This window comes from Sorex fumeus, unplaced genomic scaffold (assembly GCF_029834395.1).
Source record: "Sorex fumeus unplaced genomic scaffold, SorFum_2.1 ptg000131l, whole genome shotgun sequence".
Classification (NCBI taxonomy): domain Eukaryota; kingdom Metazoa; phylum Chordata; class Mammalia; order Eulipotyphla; family Soricidae; genus Sorex; species Sorex fumeus.
In genome coordinates this window covers 28,101,422-28,122,015 of record NW_026606188.1, presented here as the reverse complement: position 1 = coordinate 28,122,015, position 20,594 = coordinate 28,101,422, and the positions used below count along the sequence as shown (strand labels likewise).

The following is a 20,594-nucleotide window of genomic DNA, read 5'->3' as shown; positions in this document are numbered from 1 at the left end:
GTTACAAAAGTATGAACTGAGCACTGATTGCAAATAGGAGGCAGATCCTTAGAGTTTTCACAAACCTTCCTAATACCTCATGATTCAGTATGATTAGTATATGATTTGTAATTAAGTGGGAATGATCATAGAAGTATCTCTTTTCTTAATTAGAATTAAATGTAAATGTATAAATTAAATCTTCGTATTTTCCTAATGTATAAAAATTTTAAAGGAATGCTTTATATTTGAAATTTTTTAAAGTGTCAGGTAATACTAAAAGCATTTTTATTTTATTCCTTTAGGAAATATACAGATAACCTAAAAGCAAAACAACTGTGAATGAACAAAAACCTAAACTGGTCTTTCACCAATCCAAATAAAATATCAAACTCAGTAGCATTAAATAAATCACAGAAAAGTGAAGTCAGGAAAGTCTTCACTTTTTAGAATATGAAGGCGAATTGTGGTATCCTATTTAAAATTTTTCAGCATTTCATTTCCCTTCTAAGCTGTCTCTTTTAGATATTGGCCCTACTGAAATATCTCTGGTATTACATGTTACATAAACATGCGTCATAATGTGGTGGATACCATCTTCTCTGCACCTAAAACCCAAAATGTGCCCGCACATTAAAGAGTCTATTATGGTTAATTTTCTCAAAGCCAATGTTAGATTATTTTACTAGCTTGATCTTTTGTCCTTACCAATATTACCTATCAATATTCCTGGAAAGATAATATGCCCTGTGATAAAGCATGATATGGTGGGGAATTGTGGTGGGGGAGGAGTCATTTTTACTAGTTTTAAGTACAACTATCTCTTTTAATAATGGGGCATTATATTTGTTATAGCAGTGACCACTCCCTTCATCTTCTTTAGAATAGAGGAAAACGTGTTTGAGAGGAAGAACGATAGAGACATTCTTGTCTCTAGAAATATCCTAATGCCTTGCCATCTTGACTTCAAATGAGGTTGGATCTACCGAATAAAGAGATATGTAATTAAGATGTACAGATGGAGATGTATGATTGTACTAATTAAAGACGTTATCTTCTAAATCCACTTTAACTCAATATAAATATGATTTATTACTTTCCAAAGTTAATTTATCTCTTTAAAAGTGCTGTTATGGAAGGCAACTAAGAGTTGAATGTGCCTGTATAATGTTCCATATATAATGTGCATATATAGTGCTCTATATGTATGTAGTATGTGTAGAGAGGACAATGAACAGTGCATACTCCACATGCAGGATGCAGCCCCCCTTGGTTCCCTGAGCACCACCAGGAGCAACTCCAAAACATAAAGCTGGGAGTAGACCCCGAGCTCCACCAGGTGTGACTCAAAACAAACAAAAAGCTATAAATGGTTTTTGTTTGGTGAGTTGTTACTTATTGATTGATTGATTGATTGATTTGTGGGCCACACCCAGATATACTCAGGACTCACTTCTGACTCTGTGTACAGAGCTGACTCAGAGGTCAATGTGGGCTTCTCTATGGAAGTGGCATATGAGAAACCCAGTAGAGAGCAGGAATTACAAGGATGAGAGGGAAAATTAGTGTTCATCATAACCCTTAGTGTGGCCCTGGTATGGGTGAGTGGTCATGCTTACGCAGACAGAGGCAAAGATGACTTTGAAAAAGGCTTGATACTTTTTCTGAAACTTAGATATTCTCATTATATACTGATGTTTAAGGGATAAGAGGGAATTGAGAGTAGGGTACAAAGATAATTAGATTTTTGATGATCCTACTAGCTGTTACAGAAAATATAAAAGATAATGAATCATTGTTTGTCCTCAGTGTTTTTAAGTTTAATTTTTAAATTTGGATTAAAAAATAGATTCAAGCATAGAGAAATGAATATAGATTTGTACTACTGGATATAAAGTAAAAAAAAACTCTTCTTTGACTGCACACTGTGCTAGACCTAAGATAAAAGATATGAGTGGATATTCTAATATGCTACTTATCCTAACAATCCATAAGGGAGTAGAAAATCCCGAGGAAGCACATGAGAAGAATTTAAAATAAAATAGAATAACCAGAAGAATATGAAGAAATTGGAGGAAGCAAAAATAGGGATGTCTTAAGAATGAAGTAGTCTTGGGGTCAGAGCTCTGTTCATTTCAGCAGCAACACCCTTCATCATTCATCATTCTCTCCTTCACATATAATCACCAAAATTCCTGCTTTCACTTTGCAGAACTTTACCTTGTTCACCCATGATCTGTTTCCTTACTCATCTAGCAATTATGAATATGCTTCACTAAGTTCCAGTACTTGACTTAGTCACAAGTAACACAGTAGTGAATGGAACGAAAGTTCAGCTGTCATCTTGTTAACGCTTTATAAGGAGAAGCTAACAATAAATGAGTATACTTATTTATACTTATTTATACATTTTATAAATTTTAGAACACAGGCAAGCAAGTATTGGTTTATGAGAATTCTTGTATTAGACATGCCTGTACATATTATCTATACTCTGCATATGTCCACAGTGTTGAGGAGAAAATATACCACCTGGGCTGGAGAGATAGCACAGCAGGTAAGGCGTTTGCCTTGCACGCAGCCAACATGGCCAACACAGGTTCGACTCCCAGCATCCCATATGGTCCCCCGAGCACCGCCAGGAGCAATTCCTGAGTGCATGAGCCAGGAGTAACCCCTGAGCCTCGCCGGGTGTGACCCAAAAAGAAAATATACCACCATTCTGGGAGTAGGAAATACTGTAAAGCTTGATCACTAAATGTTTCAATTAAATAGCATTTTAGTAAAACTTTTTAAAAAATTAGAGATGGAAGTACGTGAATATCCAGTTTCATTCAGAAGTAAGAGAAAATGAAAAGACCTAGAAGTAGGAAAGTCCTTGGCAGGAAACCATTGAGACTTTTTATTTATTTATTTATTTATTTATTTATCTATTTTATTTGGGAGGGGAGAGTGTGGGGCTATACCAGGCAGTGCTCAGGGCTTAACTCCTAACTCCGTGCTCACAGGTCATTCCTGGTGGGCTCTAGGGTCCGTATGGGTGCCAGGGATTGAACTCAGGTTGGCCACATACAAGCCAGATGCCCTACCCACTGTACTATCACTATGGTTCCCTATGAAACTTCTAAAAAGAAATAATGTCACAATCTGACTTGATTTTTGAAAAGATCTTTCTGACTGTTACACTGATCTGAGATTCTAGACGAGCAACAGAAGCAGAATGATAAATTAGATGACTACTTAATAATCTAGGCAAAAGATTAGTAGGCAGGCGAATAAATACTAGTTACTTTCAGAAGGACTCAAGTCCATTGTTTCTAATGGAATGATGTGTATAAAGTATTGTGTACAGTGCAGTTCTATTCAAATGTACAGAGCCATGGTTATTGTCACTTTTCATATGACTCTCCTTTCCCTTTGCCCATTATTTCAGATCCCATCTGGATGATTTGTGTGTGGTTGTTCAGCTCCCACTGAAATGAATAGCCACATTCCCTTTAAGATTACTGTGTCTCTGCATATGAATCAAACACTTTGTAATTTTCTTATTTCATTCTAGCACACACAGCCAGGCACACTACGTACTTTTCTCGGATGCTTTATTAATACTTTCATATTTTCCCTCCAGTGATACTTCTGTTCTTGTCATACCATTTGTCCTTCTTTCTTTTTTCCTGGAGGGCCTAGATTGCATGTTTGCATGCTTAATATTTTCTCTGTCCACCCATCTGTTTATTTTAGCTTGTTTTCTTCCCTTCTCTCTGCTGGCCTCTTTATAGATTCCTCTGTTCGGTAGTTTAAACTCCATGACACTGCTTTGTTTATCCTCTGAGCTAGCAAAGATTATTATTCCCCATCTGCTAGAAAAGGCCCTAGTGCCCCACAAAGTTAACTAAGTCCCTCTTGTCTGAACAAGTTTTTCAGTCATGCATTCGAGTTTCTAATCGCCCCATCTTCCCTGGTTATGAGTGTGACAATATTATTTCTAAGCAAGCCATGCTCAATAAATCTCATCTTTTGTCCTTTTTCCTTTTCAAATGCCTCAGATAAGTGGTTTAATGGTTTGTTGCTCCAGAGGTAGGCAGTTTCAATATCAGTCACTCAGTAAGTGTTTATTGAGTATTTGCTATGTGACCAGCAGTGTGCTGAGGACTGGATCAGCGTTCAAAGGCATATAAGAGATGTTCTCAGACTTGGATTTTTCCCATCTCAGTGGAAATGTAGCACTAACATATATTTATTATGCGCTCAACAGCAACCCAGGAATTGTGCTAGAAACTAGGAATACAACATGAATTTTAAAAAGAAAGAAATCTATCCTTATGGAACTCATATTCTAACAAGGGAGAAAGACACATGTTAAAAATTATTTACAGTTCAATCAAATATGTACAAAATGCTCTGGGAAAACAGAGGAGTGAAAGGGATTAGTTCTGCCTCGGGTAATTGTGGAAAGCTTCACAGAGATGGTGATATTTAACATGGAGTTTAATAAATTAGTGTTAATTAAGCAGAGAATTAATAATGAAAGCTAATATTTATTGAGTACTTATGAGGTTTCAGGCACTGTTTTACGTGATTATGAACTAACACATCTAATCCTGATAGTAACCCTATCAGATACCCATATTTTCCTTATTTTACTGATTAATTGATAGACAGAAAGGTTAAATAACTTGACCAAGGTCACACAGCTAGAAAAATGTCAAAATTTAATTTCAAAATCTGGCATTAAAACTTGAGCAATTCAGCCCTCTTTTCTTCCATTCCCCATAATAAAAAAAAAAAACTAAAGGAGAGGAGGTGGCATTTTAAGCAAATCAGTGTTTGCAAAGACTAGCGTTCATACAACATTTGGGCTAATAAGCAGTCATGGGACCTTAAATCCAATATATAATCTATGGATAAACTAGACAGTGAGTCAAACTGTTAAGCTCATTATTTTTCTATAGGAATTCACAAAGAGCTAAGAGGCAATAATGAGGAAATGAATTCAGTCTTCTTCATCAGTCTTAGCTACAAGATGTAAAATGGCAAGAGAATCTACTGATTAAACTAAGAATTTCAGTTAACACATCTAGAGTGGTGATTCACAATGTCAATGCTATGCATAGGAGTCCATGAGAATCAAAAGTCCTTGGTAATCAACATGCTATCCAGATTCATCTTGCCTACTTAGAAGCTCAAAGGTGAACTAAGGGCCCCTGCTCTATCAATTGTTCTGGGGCTTTGGGACAAGCTGGTATCCAATTGAAGTTTTCTTTCTTAGCCCCCATACCTTAGTTTCCTTTTTGCAAAGGTTACCCCATGCCTATTGCATAGTAAAGGATGGATGGCATCTCTATCCTTTACAGAATGGAGCTGCCTATTCTGTAAAGGAAATAGAAAGAAAGAATTCAGAAGTAGAAAGGTATACAGTCACACAGTTATCAGAACTGAAGGGGAAGAATAACATAAAACAAGAAACCCTCCTGCAATAATGTTAAAGCTCTCCTTCTATAAAATGAGCCAGGACCTTCTGAAGAAGCATCTGACATATGCCACAGGTGCATTTGTACTAGAGAAAAGAAACCAAATAGGAGGCAGTTTTGTCTCTTCATTGAGCATAACTGAGAGTGTGCTCATTTGGCCCAGCTCAATGAGAAACGTGCTTTATTCCTAGACAGCTTATAATAGAGACTTGAAAGTCAGCCAAGACTTATAAAGTCCCCTGAATGCTTCCCACTTCGGTTGATATATATGAGAATGAATTCTCATTCTCTTTATGAAGCCAGGAATGTATCTCTAGCGTCTTTGAATTTCTGGGTAGGAAAATGAATGGTTTAGGAACACTAGTGATGTTTTCATCTCTTTTCCCTGCTGCTTCTAGTAAGAGATGGACTGTATCTCATAAGACTGGCAAGACAGTGTTGGCAGGAGACCAGTCAGCCTGATCGAGTGGTTTATTATTTCAATTGAATTGTAAGAGGAAGGAGGAAAGTACTCAGATAAAACTGTAAGAACATATTAGATACTATGGAGCATAAAAGGAATGGCACAGAAAGAAAAATAGTGGAACACTTTCTCAGCAGATCTGAGCTGGTACCAGAGAAATGGGCTGGAGGGGGCAACATTATTATTGTCCAATGTCTATAGATCAGTAAATAACAGGAGAAATATTGTCAAATTTAGTTTAAAATCATGATTAGAAATTGGTAAAAATTATCTCTGATTTCTTCTGGGGATTTTTTTGACATACAATTCCTGGACTTTGGTCATGTAAGGGTATATCTTGTTTGGAATGAATAGATTTAATCAAAAAGCTGGGGGAGGAGCAGTATATGTCAAAAAGATATACAAATGTGTAGAAATCTACAAGCCTGAAGGCGAAGCATGGAGGAAGCAGCTGCAAGAAAGTGAAAAGAAAGTAAAACAGAAATGTTGTGTGGGAACCACATCAGAGACCTCATAGCCAGTTGGCTTAAATACAGTCAGACAAGAAAGAGGAACACTTGTAAACCTTCACGGGCCTTTGATGAAAATCCCCCTCCAGTAAGAAGTAAACATCTTACAAATTATTCAATTGCCATGTTGCAAATTAAACTCGAAAAATTGGGGGGGGGAGCAATGATGGGGACTTGCTCCATTTGTTTATTTGTGATTTCTTATAAAAGTCTCTTTGGGGAAAATTACAGCTAGAAAGATCTTAAAGATAAGTTAACATTTCATAATATCTTCAAGTATTGAGCAATGAGAAGGAACCTGAGCTTAGACATATAAATATCCAAACTTTGGTGAAACTAACTCTAAATATTTCAGTGAAAACAACAAAAACATAATCCTGTAGACAGAGACTCGAATCCAAAAATCGATAAAGATGGGACTGGAGAGATAGCACAGCAGGTAGGGTGTTTGCCTTGTACATGGCCGACCCGGGTTCAATCCCCGGCACCCCATATGATCCCCCAAGCACCGCCAGGAGTAATTCCTGAGTGCAGAGCCAGGAGTGACCCCTGAGCATCTCTGGGTGTGATCCAAATAGGCAGAAAAAAAAAATCGATTAAGAAAGCGAAGCATTGGGAGGCTATAGGAATGTAGGAATTTATCCATTTCCTGAGGTTCTCATGTTTCATGACATGAAAGCTTGTAACTATGTCACAGTGATTCAATCACACTGTCACTGTCCTGTTATTCATCGATTTGCTCGAGCGGGCCCAGTAACATCTCCATTTTGAGACTTGTTGTTACTGTGTTTGGCATATTGAATACGTCACAGGTAGCTTGTCAGGCTTTGCCATGATGAAAGAAAGAAAGAAAGAAAGAAAGAAAGAAAGAAAGAAAGAAAGAAAGAAAGAAAGAAAGAAAGAAAGGTGGCCAAATCAGAATTTGATGATCGATTCACCGTTTCAAAAAAATTAGGAAGAGATTAATTAAGAATGTATTGTTAATCATGTTACCTTAATAATAATTAAATATAATTAAAAAATAAAATTTGGGTAACATAATATTCAGTGCTGTTATCCAAAGTACAGATCATTTTGCTTAAGATAATAAAAAAAGATTGATGTTAAGACTTACGGATGGATCAGAAGTACCAAAGCCTCAAATTTTCTGAACTTGGAAATAATTATAGGGAAAAAATAGAAGTCTATTTTATCTGCTAAAAGGGCTGGAGTGATAGCACAGCGGGTAAGGCATTTGCCTGGCACACGGCTGACCCGAGTTTGATTCCTCCGCCCCTCTCTGAGAGCCCAGCAAGCTACCAAGAGTATCTCGACCGCACGGCAAAGCCTAGCAAGCTCCTTGTGATGTATTCGATATGCCAAAAATAGTAACAACAAGTCTCACAATTTGTTGTGAGACATTACTGGTGCCTGCTCGAGCCAATTGATGAACAATGGGAGGACAGTGCTACAGTGCTACAATGCTATCTGTTGAAAGTAAAAAAATAAAAAAAAAAAGTTGAGAAATAAGCCTACTTAAGAAAGATTGTAGAGTTAACTTAAAATTAGAGAGAACTGTCAACTCTTGTTATCTTTCCAGCATCTCTATAGAGAGTGCTCTTAGAACTGAAAAGAACAGGGAAAACTTTTGAATATTGAAGCCTGTGGTAGGTAAAGACATAGTAAAAATACATCACATTTAACTTCATTAAATGAATTAAAAATACAAAGTATAAAGGCAAGAATTTTCTAGTTAGCAAAATCTCCCGACCAAAGCCAGGCTTTCTTTCACTGGGGCACCTTGAGGGCAGGCGGGTTGAGTTTCTCTCCCCACTCCAAGCAGAGCCCCGGCAGCCAAAAACCTCCAGAACCCAGCCAAAGCCATGCTCAAGGCCACTCTCCACATGCTCAGATGAGCCTTACGCATGAAGGAACTGACAGAGGAACCCAGGTATGAAGGACCCGTGACTGATATCTCCAAGCCTGCTCAGATTGAGACTGGGCCTCCTCCACCCAGGTCCCATTTTCCAGTAGCTTGGCAGTCACATCCACAAACTGCTCCCCCCTCCCCAGCGCCATGTAATCTCATCAGTGATCAAGATCCAGAGAGTATAAAATAAAGCTCCCAGAAGAGAGCGATTCAGTATTTCCCGGAGCTGGAGACCTCTTATACTCTAGCCCACTGAAATACCTAAAGTAGCATTCACGTGTTTGGTTTTAACATAAGTATGCTTGTATTCTTGTATATACAGGCTTAAATGGCCCCAGAATGAAATACAACAACCTTCACACACTTTCCTTTCATTGTGGTGGGAAGATATTCACTGGTTGGGTGGGTGTTTGAATATTATCATGAACTACTGTGAACTACTTTAAGAAAATAAAAATGTATAAAAATCGTAAAAAATTTAAAAAAAGAATTTGCTAAAGTTTGAGCCCAACAATCAAAAGTATACAGTGACCTGGGTCACAAAGCTGTACTTTCCCAATCATTCTCAAATCCAAACCTCACCACATGTCTCTCTTACTCATTATGATGCTCCTTCCTAGTCTTTTCTCTCTTACCCAACTCCATTCTATGATTCTAACTTGCTTCTAGCCTGTGCTCTCACCTCCACAATATACTACTTTTTCCCTGATCATTTCCTGATCTCTGCCCTAGCATCTTTGTATACTTACTCTAAATCCTTAATTATCTGAGTTCAACCAAATTTAAATTATAGACCTTCTCTGTTTACTCTACAGTCCCTATTCCCAGTCTAGGAGCTCAGATAGCATTATGTAGGATGTCAAAAATAAATTACCTGGCTTATTTTTGAAAACTATTTTTGTTTGGAATGGCTGTGATACACTGCTGAAAAGTAAATGCTGCCTATGTTTATTTACTTTTTCTAAAGAAAAGGTGAATGTGGTAAGAGAAGAAAATAAATATAGGCCAGAAAGTTTGAGATCTATCCCCCAGTGAAATTCTGGCAAGATCATTAAACTTTTAACTTGAAAGCATTGAATCCCTGACTCAGCATAAAACAAAAGAAAACAAATTATTTTGTTCTCTATTTTGATATTCTATTAGGCCAGTAGCAAACTTGGTGTAAAAGATATGAACATGTGACAATGTCAATAGTAAACACAAGAAAATGGTAAAGTGATTAAATAAATACACTCAATTCAAGAATCAGATCCCTTTGAGGTAAAATCATCGTGATTGCATTGTTTACTGTCCTTGTCATTGTTATTTCAGTGGCATTTATTTGCATGAATTGCACAAATTAAACTAATCAGGTATATGGTTGTCTTAAAATGAGAATATACAGTTGCATGCCAGATAACAATCATAATTTAAAAATAGGCTAAGATGAATGAAGTCATACTAAGCATGTGGATTATGTATGTTATTACAGATATGAGACTGTACTTTCTCACTTTTTCCTCCTAAACTTTATCAAGCAGAAACGTTAACTGAGATTGCTTTTTCAAAAATGCTTTTGATAATCCTGGGCCAAAGAGATAGTATCGTAGGGATGGCAGTTACCTTGTACACGACTCACCCAGGCTCAATCCTCTACCACCCCATCGGGTCCACTGAACCCACTGGACTAGATCCCTCAGTACAGAGCCAAGAGTAAACCCAAACAAACTAACAAACAAAACTGCTTTTGATAATGAGGTCTTGGGTTCAAACTGTGGCATAAATAAAAAAATCTTAACGCTTATTTGGTGAATATTATTGTCACTGTCACTATCATTGTCCTCCCGTTTTTCATCGATTTGCTCGAGTGGGCACCAGTAACGTCTCCATTGTGACACTTGTTACTGTGTTTGGCATATCAAATATGTCACGGGGAGCTTGCCAGGTTTTGCCATGTGGGCGAGTTACTATCGGTAGCAAAGCAAACGCCTTACCCGCTGTGCTAAAATGTACAATCTATACTTCAAAAAATTGTATTACTTTTCCCATACCCACATCCACACACAAGCTTTGCACTTAGCAGAGATCTGCTACAGCACATCACTTGGCCTTTGTGCGTACACACCCTGCAGGGAATAAATGTAATTTCTCTAATCTCCATAGACGTACCTCTACGATCATCTAAACTAGACATTTGTGTTTTACTGATTATTTATGTCTCTTAACAATTCCAAATTCCAGAATGAGAATTCCAAGGTTTTTACAAGTTGACAGTAATATCCCTGAATCTTGGGGTCTCAAACAAACATCCATATTACCAACCAAGCTGAATGGTAGTTTATTCTCTTTGATAATCATTCCAAAAATTATTTCAAATAGTTTTGACTTTTAATCCCCTTCCAGATAAAAAAGAATATATACAATTTCCTAAGGATTATGATGAATGAGGGGTAACAATTTAATTCATTGTGCTAATAATTTCTAGAGGCTCCAAGAACCTTGCTTTATTTAATTACATATTATACAATTATCTTTAAAAATTTCAACAGTAAACCTGCAATATAGGACAGAAAGCCTATTTTATATACACAGATGTGTGCATGCCTCAGAAGAAAACTACTTAGAGATATGCTTTACTTCTTTTTAATAAGCTTTATAAGTGTGACGACTTTCTAGTGAATTTTCTGTTTAATCATCTTTCAAACACTTACTGGTGATTTCAGTCCTGTAGTATAATTCATTGAAACCACTGATTTCCTTGTATTTTAAATGATGTTAAAAATTTATTTTTCCTACAAAGAGCATTTTATGGCCAAATATTTATTGTCGGAAAATATTCAATATATCCATGTATATTGAATATGACCATTTTCATTTGATGTTCAAGTCTTTCTGATATTAGCAAATGTGTATCAAATCAATAAGTAGTAGCAGCTGTGTTCCTAACATCATGCTTTATGTCATAGATAAATGAAATATATCTATTTTAACAAATATTTGAGTACCCCATAAAATGTTCTACGTAAGAGCAAGATATACCACACAAATCATAATAATAAGTACCAGGATTCTGTATCTAGGAAACTGAGTAGAAAATATCTTTAACGTGACTTAAATTAGGCTACCAAAGTAAGTAATAGAAGTCAGCGCAACTGTGTGTTTATGTTTTCTAATCCTTGCTTCAGCATTTACTTTTTTTACCTTAAGTATCAGCCACCTTATTGACGATAAAAACATAAGATTTAAATGAGGAACTGCTTATAAATCGCAGCACTGGCCTTGATACATAGCAAGAATTCAAACATAATAGATAAAACCTAGTAGTTCATCAAAGAAGTAAAGAGAAGGTGAAAGGGAACAGGAAATTGGGAATGTGGCAGGAGAGGGAAGAAAGGAAGCAAGAGGAAGAGTGACAGAGATGATTTTTGGTGAGGAAAGCAATGAGTATTGAGGAAATTCTTTGCAGGGTAGATATGAAAAGGAAGGGTATTTTGGACATAAAGGCCCTAAAGTAAAGGCCCTCCCGTTGATCGTCGATTTGCTCGAGCGGGCCCAGTAACGTCTCCATTGGAGACTTTGTTGTTACTGTGTCTGGCATTTTGGACATAGGTTTTAATTTAAAATAAAATGCCATAGATCCTCTATTCATATACCTGAACCTCACAATCTTTGTTAACAAGATATGATTAAAGATATGTTGATAGAGATCTTTGAATTTTAGCTTAGTAAGACTTTTCACAGGTTTGTGTTCAAGTGGTGAGAAATTTTGTCTGTGCTGTATGGACAATATTTGTATAGGCTAGGGTTGGAAGACTCTGCCGTGTGGTAGAGCCTGGCAAGCTACCCGTGGCATATTAATATGCCAAAAGCAGTAACAATAATGGTCTCATTCCCTTGACCCTGAAAGAGCCTCCAACATGGCAACATTGGGAAGTAAGAGTAAAGAGAGGCTGCTAAAATCTCAGGGCTGGGATTAATGGAGACATTACTGGCGCCCACTCAAGTAAATCGAAGAACAACGGGATGACAGTGATACAGTGACAGGGTTGGAAACAAAAATTATGGGTCTTACATAAATAAAATAAGACCTTAGAATTGCATTGAAAGTAATGTGGTGGGGGGGGGGGGGTGTGTGGGGAGTGGCAGGAAAATTGCTTCAAGAAGGAGGGCACCCCCAACCTGGCATGCAAAGACCTGTGTTACCAGCCTTACCTAGTTTCCCAAGCATTGGACCTATCCAACTCAGCCAGGCTGAGATTAGCAGAAAATGACTCCTGACCTCCTGAGCAGACCCCAATTCCAAGTAATGAAAGAATTAATAATAATTAATAGTTGTAGTAGACATGGAAAGAGCTTCGAAAGATAACGCACATCTAGAACTCAGAATACTTGGCAACAGATAAGATGTTTAAGAAGGAAAATAATGTAGAGTGAAATAAAACTAAAATTCTGGGCCTCAGGGACTGAAGATGTTTTCATGCTTTTTACCAAACTAAGAAATCAAATGGAAGATCTAGGTTTTAGGTTCTGATAAGTTCAGTGAATGATGCGTTTGAGTTACCAATTTCAAGTGTCAGTGCTCATCATGCAGCAGATGCCAATGTAGAACTTGAGTTTGTAAGAATAGCTTAGAATAGAGATATTTATTTGTACCTACAAAAGCAGCACTGTAGTTGAAATTATACCTTCAATACATTGAAAAGAAAATAGCGAAGATAGTACTTCAAGTTCTGTATCATCCTTCTTGAGAGGTGCACAGATGAAATATGGTAATAATGTAAAATTTGTTTCCTTTTTAAAGCTCAAAATCAGGAGCATATTGTTGTTTGGAGCAAAAACAAGTGGGAAATGTAAGCGTGATGGTTAAAAGATAACCAAGGTCAGGAAAAAAAAATAAACACCAAAGAGAATATATGAAGATGGCTTTAAATAGAATTGAGTTCTACTGAAGCATAGACCTTGAATGTAGACAAAAGATTCTCTTGTTAAATGTTAAAAACAAAAGCAGAAAATCTTGACAGCATACTAATTTGACAAACATTGTTACATCTCCTCTGTTTTGTTTTATGAAACTATTTCTTATTGTTGATGAATCATGGGCCATGCCTCACATATTAAGCATATTTCCAATTAATGTGAAGAACAAAGCAATGTGTAACCACATGAAAAATCTTCAATGATGAATGAAGAAAATCCTAATTCTTTAAAAATAAAAAAGCATCTTATTTAGCTATTAGTTCAATTAATTAGCATAAATTAGAGTTTTAATAATAAAATATCATCTTCAAGACATAACAGGTAGGTATACTATCAAAGCAATTTTATAAATAAAAATCTAGAATTCAAATGCAGTAATGTAAATGCATGGCCTTCATGTTTTTATTCCCCACATTTCCAGCAATCTAAAGTTTTCTAGTGTAAATGCATTACTCTTTGTCACACTTTTTTTCATTGTTGGATCCCTTAAAATCCAAAATTGAGAAGAAATAAACCACAACTACTGGAGAGGGTATCATTTTCTCTTTCTATCCTCAGAACCATCATCTTAGATTATCTAGTAGAAAATGTATCAAGTGCAGTTAATTAGGTCTTTTGTTCCTAAACTATGCATACACACACACACACACACACACACACACACACACACACACATTGTTAAAACAGAAATATTTATCCTACAACTGTGAAAAGTACCTCCATGAGAACTACAATCGCTGAACTTCAATACCTATATTTTAGGATGTCATTGGAAAAACTCTGAAATATCTTGGAGCATATGGTGAACTAAGCAACATCGAACACGTTGTGGCTTTGATTGATGAAGAAATGTGTATCAACTGTGGTAAATGTTACATGACCTGCAATGATTCTGGCTATCAGGTAAGAATTATGCTGTAATTATGCTACTGTAGGATATGTCTTTTGATTTTAGCCGAAAGCATCTTATGTAACTAAATGTACATTTCAAAGCAGAAGTGCCAAATATTACTCCTAAAATTGGAAGGTAAAATCTAACCCTCCACACCCCAATATTTTTAAGACCCTTATAGTCATTAAGTATCCTTAATGCAGAAGAAAATAAAAAAGAGCCATCATTTGGGGCTGGAGAGATATATAGCAGATCAGGCTCTTACCTTAAAAGCAATAGCCACAGGCTCAATCCCTAACACCATGTATGGTCCCCCAAGCTCTGCCAGGAGAGATCCCTGAGCATAGACAGAGCCAAGATTAAGCCCTAAACAATACTAAATGTGGCCTAACAACAAGCAGCAGAGCTACCGTTTATGTTCATTACCCTGAATGGACTTGATTTCTTCTACAAAGTGAGATTTTCTTCCATACAATATGCATTGGGCTTGAATTAGAGATAGAGAGAAAGACACATTGCCTATCAACTAGTTGTGCAAATTGGGACCAGAAAATTCTCTGTAGCTGGAAAATCCAATGAAGTGTATTCATGTCAAAGTAAGCCCTAAATTCATCCTAGCTCGCACCTCACCATTCAACTGAGAGTCTGCCATTGGCCAATATAGAAAAGATGGGGATCCACACCAAGCTGCTGAATAGTGTCATTTTCCTTAATTTCTCAAGCTATAAAGGAAAAGAAGGTAAAGGTAAAGGTAAAGGCCCTCCCGTTGATCGTCGATTTGCTCGAGCGGGCCCAGTAATGTCTCCATTGGAGACTTTGTTGTTACTGTGTCTGGCATATCGAATACTCTCGGTAGCTTGCCGGGCTCTCCGAGAGGGGCGGAGGAATCGAACTCGGGTCGGCCATGTTGGCTGCGTGCAAGGCAGACGCCCTACCCGCTGTGCTATCGCTCCAGCCCAAGGAAAAGAAGAATGTAGACCATTTCTTTCAATATGATTAATGGAATTTTCAAGATAGAAGGTGCCATTTTAAAAACCTACTTTCAATTCAGGGCATGTCCATTGCTTGGTACCACCATGGGATTTTGTACATTCTGACTGTAGAAATATAACTGATTTGGGGGCTAGAGGCTGACACACCTAGCAGTGTTCGGGGGGCTACTCCTTTCTCTGTGCTTGAGAATTACTCCTGTCCATGCTCAGAGGCACCAAAAAGTGATAGGTTTCATTTATGGAAACCATTTGCTACAGTACATTGAGTTATCTCTCCAGCCAAGATGTTTAGTTTTTTAAAAACTCTCCTCTTCCTTGTTTTGACATTATTTTTAGACCAAATTTTACCAAGTGTGCCACTATTTTAAACTGGAAGTTGTCCTAAAAGTTACTTTATTTCATGGTTCCTCTAATTAACCAGAGGTAGGACAAGTTTTATCACTAAAACCAATGCATCAGGATTCTAATATTTTGAAGTTTCAGAAGTAATGATTTCACCTTGGAATTTTAGCCTGAGTACAACTCCCATAAAAATAATTCTGTAAATTGTAGGGGGAGGGGAAGGAGATTCACAATTATGCCTTTAAACATTTTTTTTTTTTGGAATCTGTATAATGCTTTGGGTAGTATTTCCATTTTTTCCCCCCTCAAGACAACTTCTCTCCTGTTTTATTTTATTTATTTTTTTCCTTAAATTTTTATTAGTGAAACACCATGAAATACGGTTGTAGACTTACAAATTTTTGTGCTTGGGTTTCAGTTATACAATGATCGAATACCCATCCCTCCACCAGTGCCCATTCTCCACCACCACTAATCGCAGTATCCCTCCCACCCCACCTCCCCCCATCCCACCCTACCTCTGTGGCAGGGAATTCCCTTTTGTTTTATCTCTCCTTTTGAGTGCTGTGGTTTGCAAAAGAGACATTGAGTGGCAATCTTGTTCGGTCTATAGTCTACTCTCATCACGCATTTCCCATCCCGAGAGGAACCTCCCAACACCCTTTATTTGGTGCTCTCTTCTCTATCTGAGCTGCCTTTTCCCCCTAACATGCAATACCTTTTCACCAGATAATCTCAAGACAAGTAAAAATAGATCAAAATTGCCAGCCCTTTGAACTAATATTAAAATGTTAGCACAAAGGCCTGGATCACATGCTTTGCATGCTGGAACACAAAGATAGATCCCCTATATCACATATTCTTCTGCTCACTCCCTGGAACAACTCCCAAGCACCAAACTGAAAGTAGCCACTGAGCACTGCCAGAAGTATCTCAAAAACAAAACCCAAAAGAATAATCAATCAAAATTTTCAACTAAGTGTAAAGTTATATTTGTTTGAAAACTTCCAAAGTCTAATTCTTTAAGACCCACATATTGTTTTTGTCTCATCGTTTTTGGCTTTCTATTTGTGAAAATGGCAGGCATATAAGGAAAAAACTTATTTCCCTCTTCCAGTGGCCTAAAATGCTATTTTTAAAAATATGGCAAAAGTAGCATGGACCAGCTTTCTTACAGTGTGTTTTTAGTGACAGTTCTCATTCAGATAGACTGTTACTTCCTTAAACATCAAATTTTCATAATATTTAGCAGTCCAGGGCTAGAGAGAGAGTACAGCAACAGAGAGATTTCTTTACATATGCCTCAACAGGGTTCAGTTCACCAACACCATCTATTCTCTTAAGACCCTCCAGGCGTGGTCCTGAGCACAGAGCCAGGAGTAAGTCCTAAACACCCCTTGCTATAACCCCCAAACAAACAAACAAACAAGAAAAACGAAGTTTAACATGATTTACTCTAACAAGACTACTTTAATTAGTTTGCACAAGAGGAAGGATTTATATATGTAAGCTAGGGAGAGAAGAATTTTTAATGACTTATTTTGAATTAGATTAAAAATGTTGAATAGAACACAGGGAAAAAAATCAAATACAATAATTAAAAATGCTGTCATTTGCAGATCTGGCTCAAAGACTGGGGGACCATGGGAAGACTTAATGTCCCTCATAATTTCCCTCATCCTTTCAAACTAGGGCCTTGTGAGTTAAAATACAGCATTTGTTCTATAATGAAACTAATCCCTCCTGCCTTCACCGAGTTGTCTGGAAGTCTCTCCTGAATTTGAAACCCTTGCATGTTGTTTTCACTGCTGAAATGTTCCTTTTAAAGTGGCAAATAATCATCAGAACTTCCAATTAAAATCTCTCACAATGACTTCTTGTAGATTGCATCATGTTGGGCAGGGTATGGGGCGAGAACCCTGGAAGAGACATGGAGAGAGAGAGAGAAGGAGGGAGGGTGGGAGTCTGGAAGGAAAAGAAGGGGAAGATCAAATGTCTCCAATTCTGGACAGTTTCTTTAAGCTGGAGAGAGACCTTGTCCTGCATCTCATCGTCTGTCATTTGGGCAGGATGGGAAGCCAGATAGTTCTTGGAGCTTTCTCCTTCTCCCTGCGACTGAGTGCCCAGGAGCAGCTTAGGAAATCCTCGGGTCTCAAAGGTAGCACCGATGCACTCCCCTAACACCACACATTAAGTGGAAATCCAAGCAAGTGAACAAGTATACTCCTTGCCCCACATGTCAGTGACACTTTTCCACCATTGAGGACAGCTTGTGTGAGGAGGGAACGGAGACCGTGTGGAGCCATTGTGACACCACCCACATTTCTCAGGTAGAAGATTAGAAGATGCCCCAGCCACATACAACTGGGAGGCCCTCTGCACAGAGCAAAGAAAACTGGAGAGTTCCTAAGTGGTGAGATGAAGGCCTCACACAAGGGCCTTGGAAAATAAACCACAAAGGAATTTTAAACTTTGTGCATCATTTTACAGAATTTCTGTGTTCTCCCTCCTGGCTTGCAGCACCACAATGGCTAGAGCTGTCTGTCAGTTTGGGTTATCTCCCAGACGTCTTCACTGGTGGGGGGAGGCGTTGATGCTAACACGGGGACATTCTTGACCTTGGTAAGCCCTGACTGGAACCCTGTTTCTATTTTCAGGCCATCCAGTTTGACCCCGAAACCCACCTGCCAACCGTTACTGACGCTTGTACAGGCTGTACTCTGTGTTTCAGCGTCTGCCCTATTATCGACTGCATCAAGATGGTTTCCAGGACAACACCTTATGAACCAAAAAGAGGCTTGCCCTTAGCTGTGAATCAGGAGGGTTAAGGTGATTTGTGAAACAGTTACTGTGAACTTGCAGGTCACCCACAGAGGCTAATCTTGTTTTTAATTGTGAACATTCTGTTCGGCTCTTTTTAAATTAAAACAAATAGATCACTTTGAAGTCAATTTCAGAATCAAAAATACAATTTCTTCACAAATTTCTAAATTAAAAATAAAAGTCGAATGCCAGTGGCCATTCAATTAATGATCATAAAAGAGAATAATTTTCTGAGGAGAGTTGTTAAATAACTGTGTAGCAGTTAATTGGATGTTCATCGTCAGTTGTCTATTGTGAAAAATAATAACTGTTTTTGTGGCAATTAATGCGACAATTTCCAAATTGCCCTATGCTGTGCTCTGTCTTTGATTTCTAATTGTAAGTGAAATTAAGTATTTTAGAACAAAGTACAATTTAACATACAAGAAAATGTTTCCAAGGAAACATTTTATAATTAAAAATTGCATTTAATTTTAACACTGTTTCTCAGCCAATTTAATTAGCTCCATAAAGCACAAACAAAGAAAGTCAAATAACCATTTACTATGGGAAGGGGGAAAAGCCAAAGAGGGTTCGCAAAACTTTTTTAAGACCTCCACACTGAAATAGCTGCTTTTTGGTACTAGATACTGAAAGCAAGTGTTTTTAGTAGCCATTCATATCAGTCTGTGCTATTCACCATTCATTTCTGAGATGCATGCCCAAATTCTACCTGTGAATCAACATGACATATTCTTTAATATGTAAACTATCTTCCTAACAAAGTAAGATGTTAGGATGGAGCTCTAGTTAAGCCACTTTTTCCAGTGATCCTCTCTATCTGTTTTTAGTAATTATCTTTGTGATTATAGCAATTACTATCCAGCAAAGTTGAATTATACAGCAGAGGGTCATGTGCTTTGTGAACAATAATATATAGTCTTGGTGATATATATTAAATGTGCAAACCCAATTTTACTATTCTTCATTTTAGTGTCTATGTTTAATTTCAAAAGCAATGCCTTAAAAAAGAAATATGTATTCTGCTCTTGTCAATTAATATTGTGTATTTCTCTATTTTCATAATTAGCAAATTCTTCATATATAAAATTAATTGATCTCACCTCTAGCATTTTTCAATATGAATTGTAACTAGTAAATCATTAACAATTGTGTCACATTTCTATGTCAAACACAAACTCTAGAAAAATGTTTGATTAGGCACTTTTAATAATGCACACATGTTTACCACAAAGTCTATAAGTTAGAATCAAACCAAATAAAGTTTCATAAAGATTTTAAACAATCTCTGCTGCCTTTTTTTGCATAGTCTCAAGTCAAACATTTTGACTTATGAGGTGGGATAGTTTGGGGTTAGCTCTACAGTGATCTGCTTGCACCCACCAACCACAGGTGACAAAAGCTCTACAGTGAATTCCAGATAAATGTCTATATAATATGAGTTCAAGTCTAATGAGAACAATGACAGCGTGTGTGTGTGTGTGTGTGTGTGTGTTATATTCCATTTCTTGCTTGATTTACTCAGATTTCTCTGCTGAAATCAGTTCTGCACTGACATGATCCATCTTTCTATGGCTGCAGGCAAGATCTTCTGCAATGGCCTACACCCAAGAATACAAAATGGCACCTGCCTATCCTGAAGGTGCCATCTGCACTCAGAGAACAGAAATGTCAATTATTACATCTCAGATAATTGTGAGCTATTAAGGACTCATCTCCACTAATTCCATTTTTGTGCCTGTACTTTACAGCATCCAAATCCTCCTCTGAGGATTCAAGTTGACTCAGTGCTTTAATCCTCTTTTCAACTATTTTGGACCCATGGGTGACCAGGGCCGTGAAAAGTTTTGATTTTACACTAGTTTGTTCCCCACATGCACATTTTTCTCCTGTGCCCATGTTCCGCTTTTTAATAAGAAGCTTTACTATCCATGCTATTTATAGGAAACATAATCTAATTTTACATGTATACTTTGCAGTCTCTGAATAGAGGAAGAAAGAAAAATCACATTATTCCATTTCATAAGAAACCATGAGTCATTGGCCCTAGCACATATTTTTAAAACTCCTGATATTCAGCATGAGAAAATACTTAGTAATTGACCAAGGAGTTTGATTAGTGAGTATTTTGTAGGTATAAAAAGCCGTACTAAATGTGCTACGCATGTGATTTTTATGCCTTAACTATTGTTGGGAAGCAGAATCCAGAATGCTGGAACCCAGGATGGAATGCTGCCCTGTAGTGTTCCTCTGGCAGC

At 37.3% G+C, this 20,594-nt stretch overlaps 1 protein-coding gene across 1 annotated transcript in view; it reads left to right on the top strand.

Moving 5' to 3' along the window:
• Positions 1–19,621, top strand: part of DPYD (dihydropyrimidine dehydrogenase) — a 960,132-nt gene extending 940,511 nt beyond the window's left edge. Inside the window, exons 22-23 of the mRNA XM_056139087.1 lie at positions 14,050–14,190; positions 18,171–19,621. Of these exons, the coding sequence (XP_055995062.1) occupies positions 14,050–14,190; positions 18,171–18,341 (312 nt within the window). The 3' untranslated portion in view covers positions 18,342–19,621. The remainder of the gene's footprint in view (positions 1–14,049; positions 14,191–18,170) is intronic.
• Positions 19,622–20,594: the final 973 nt, after the last annotated feature.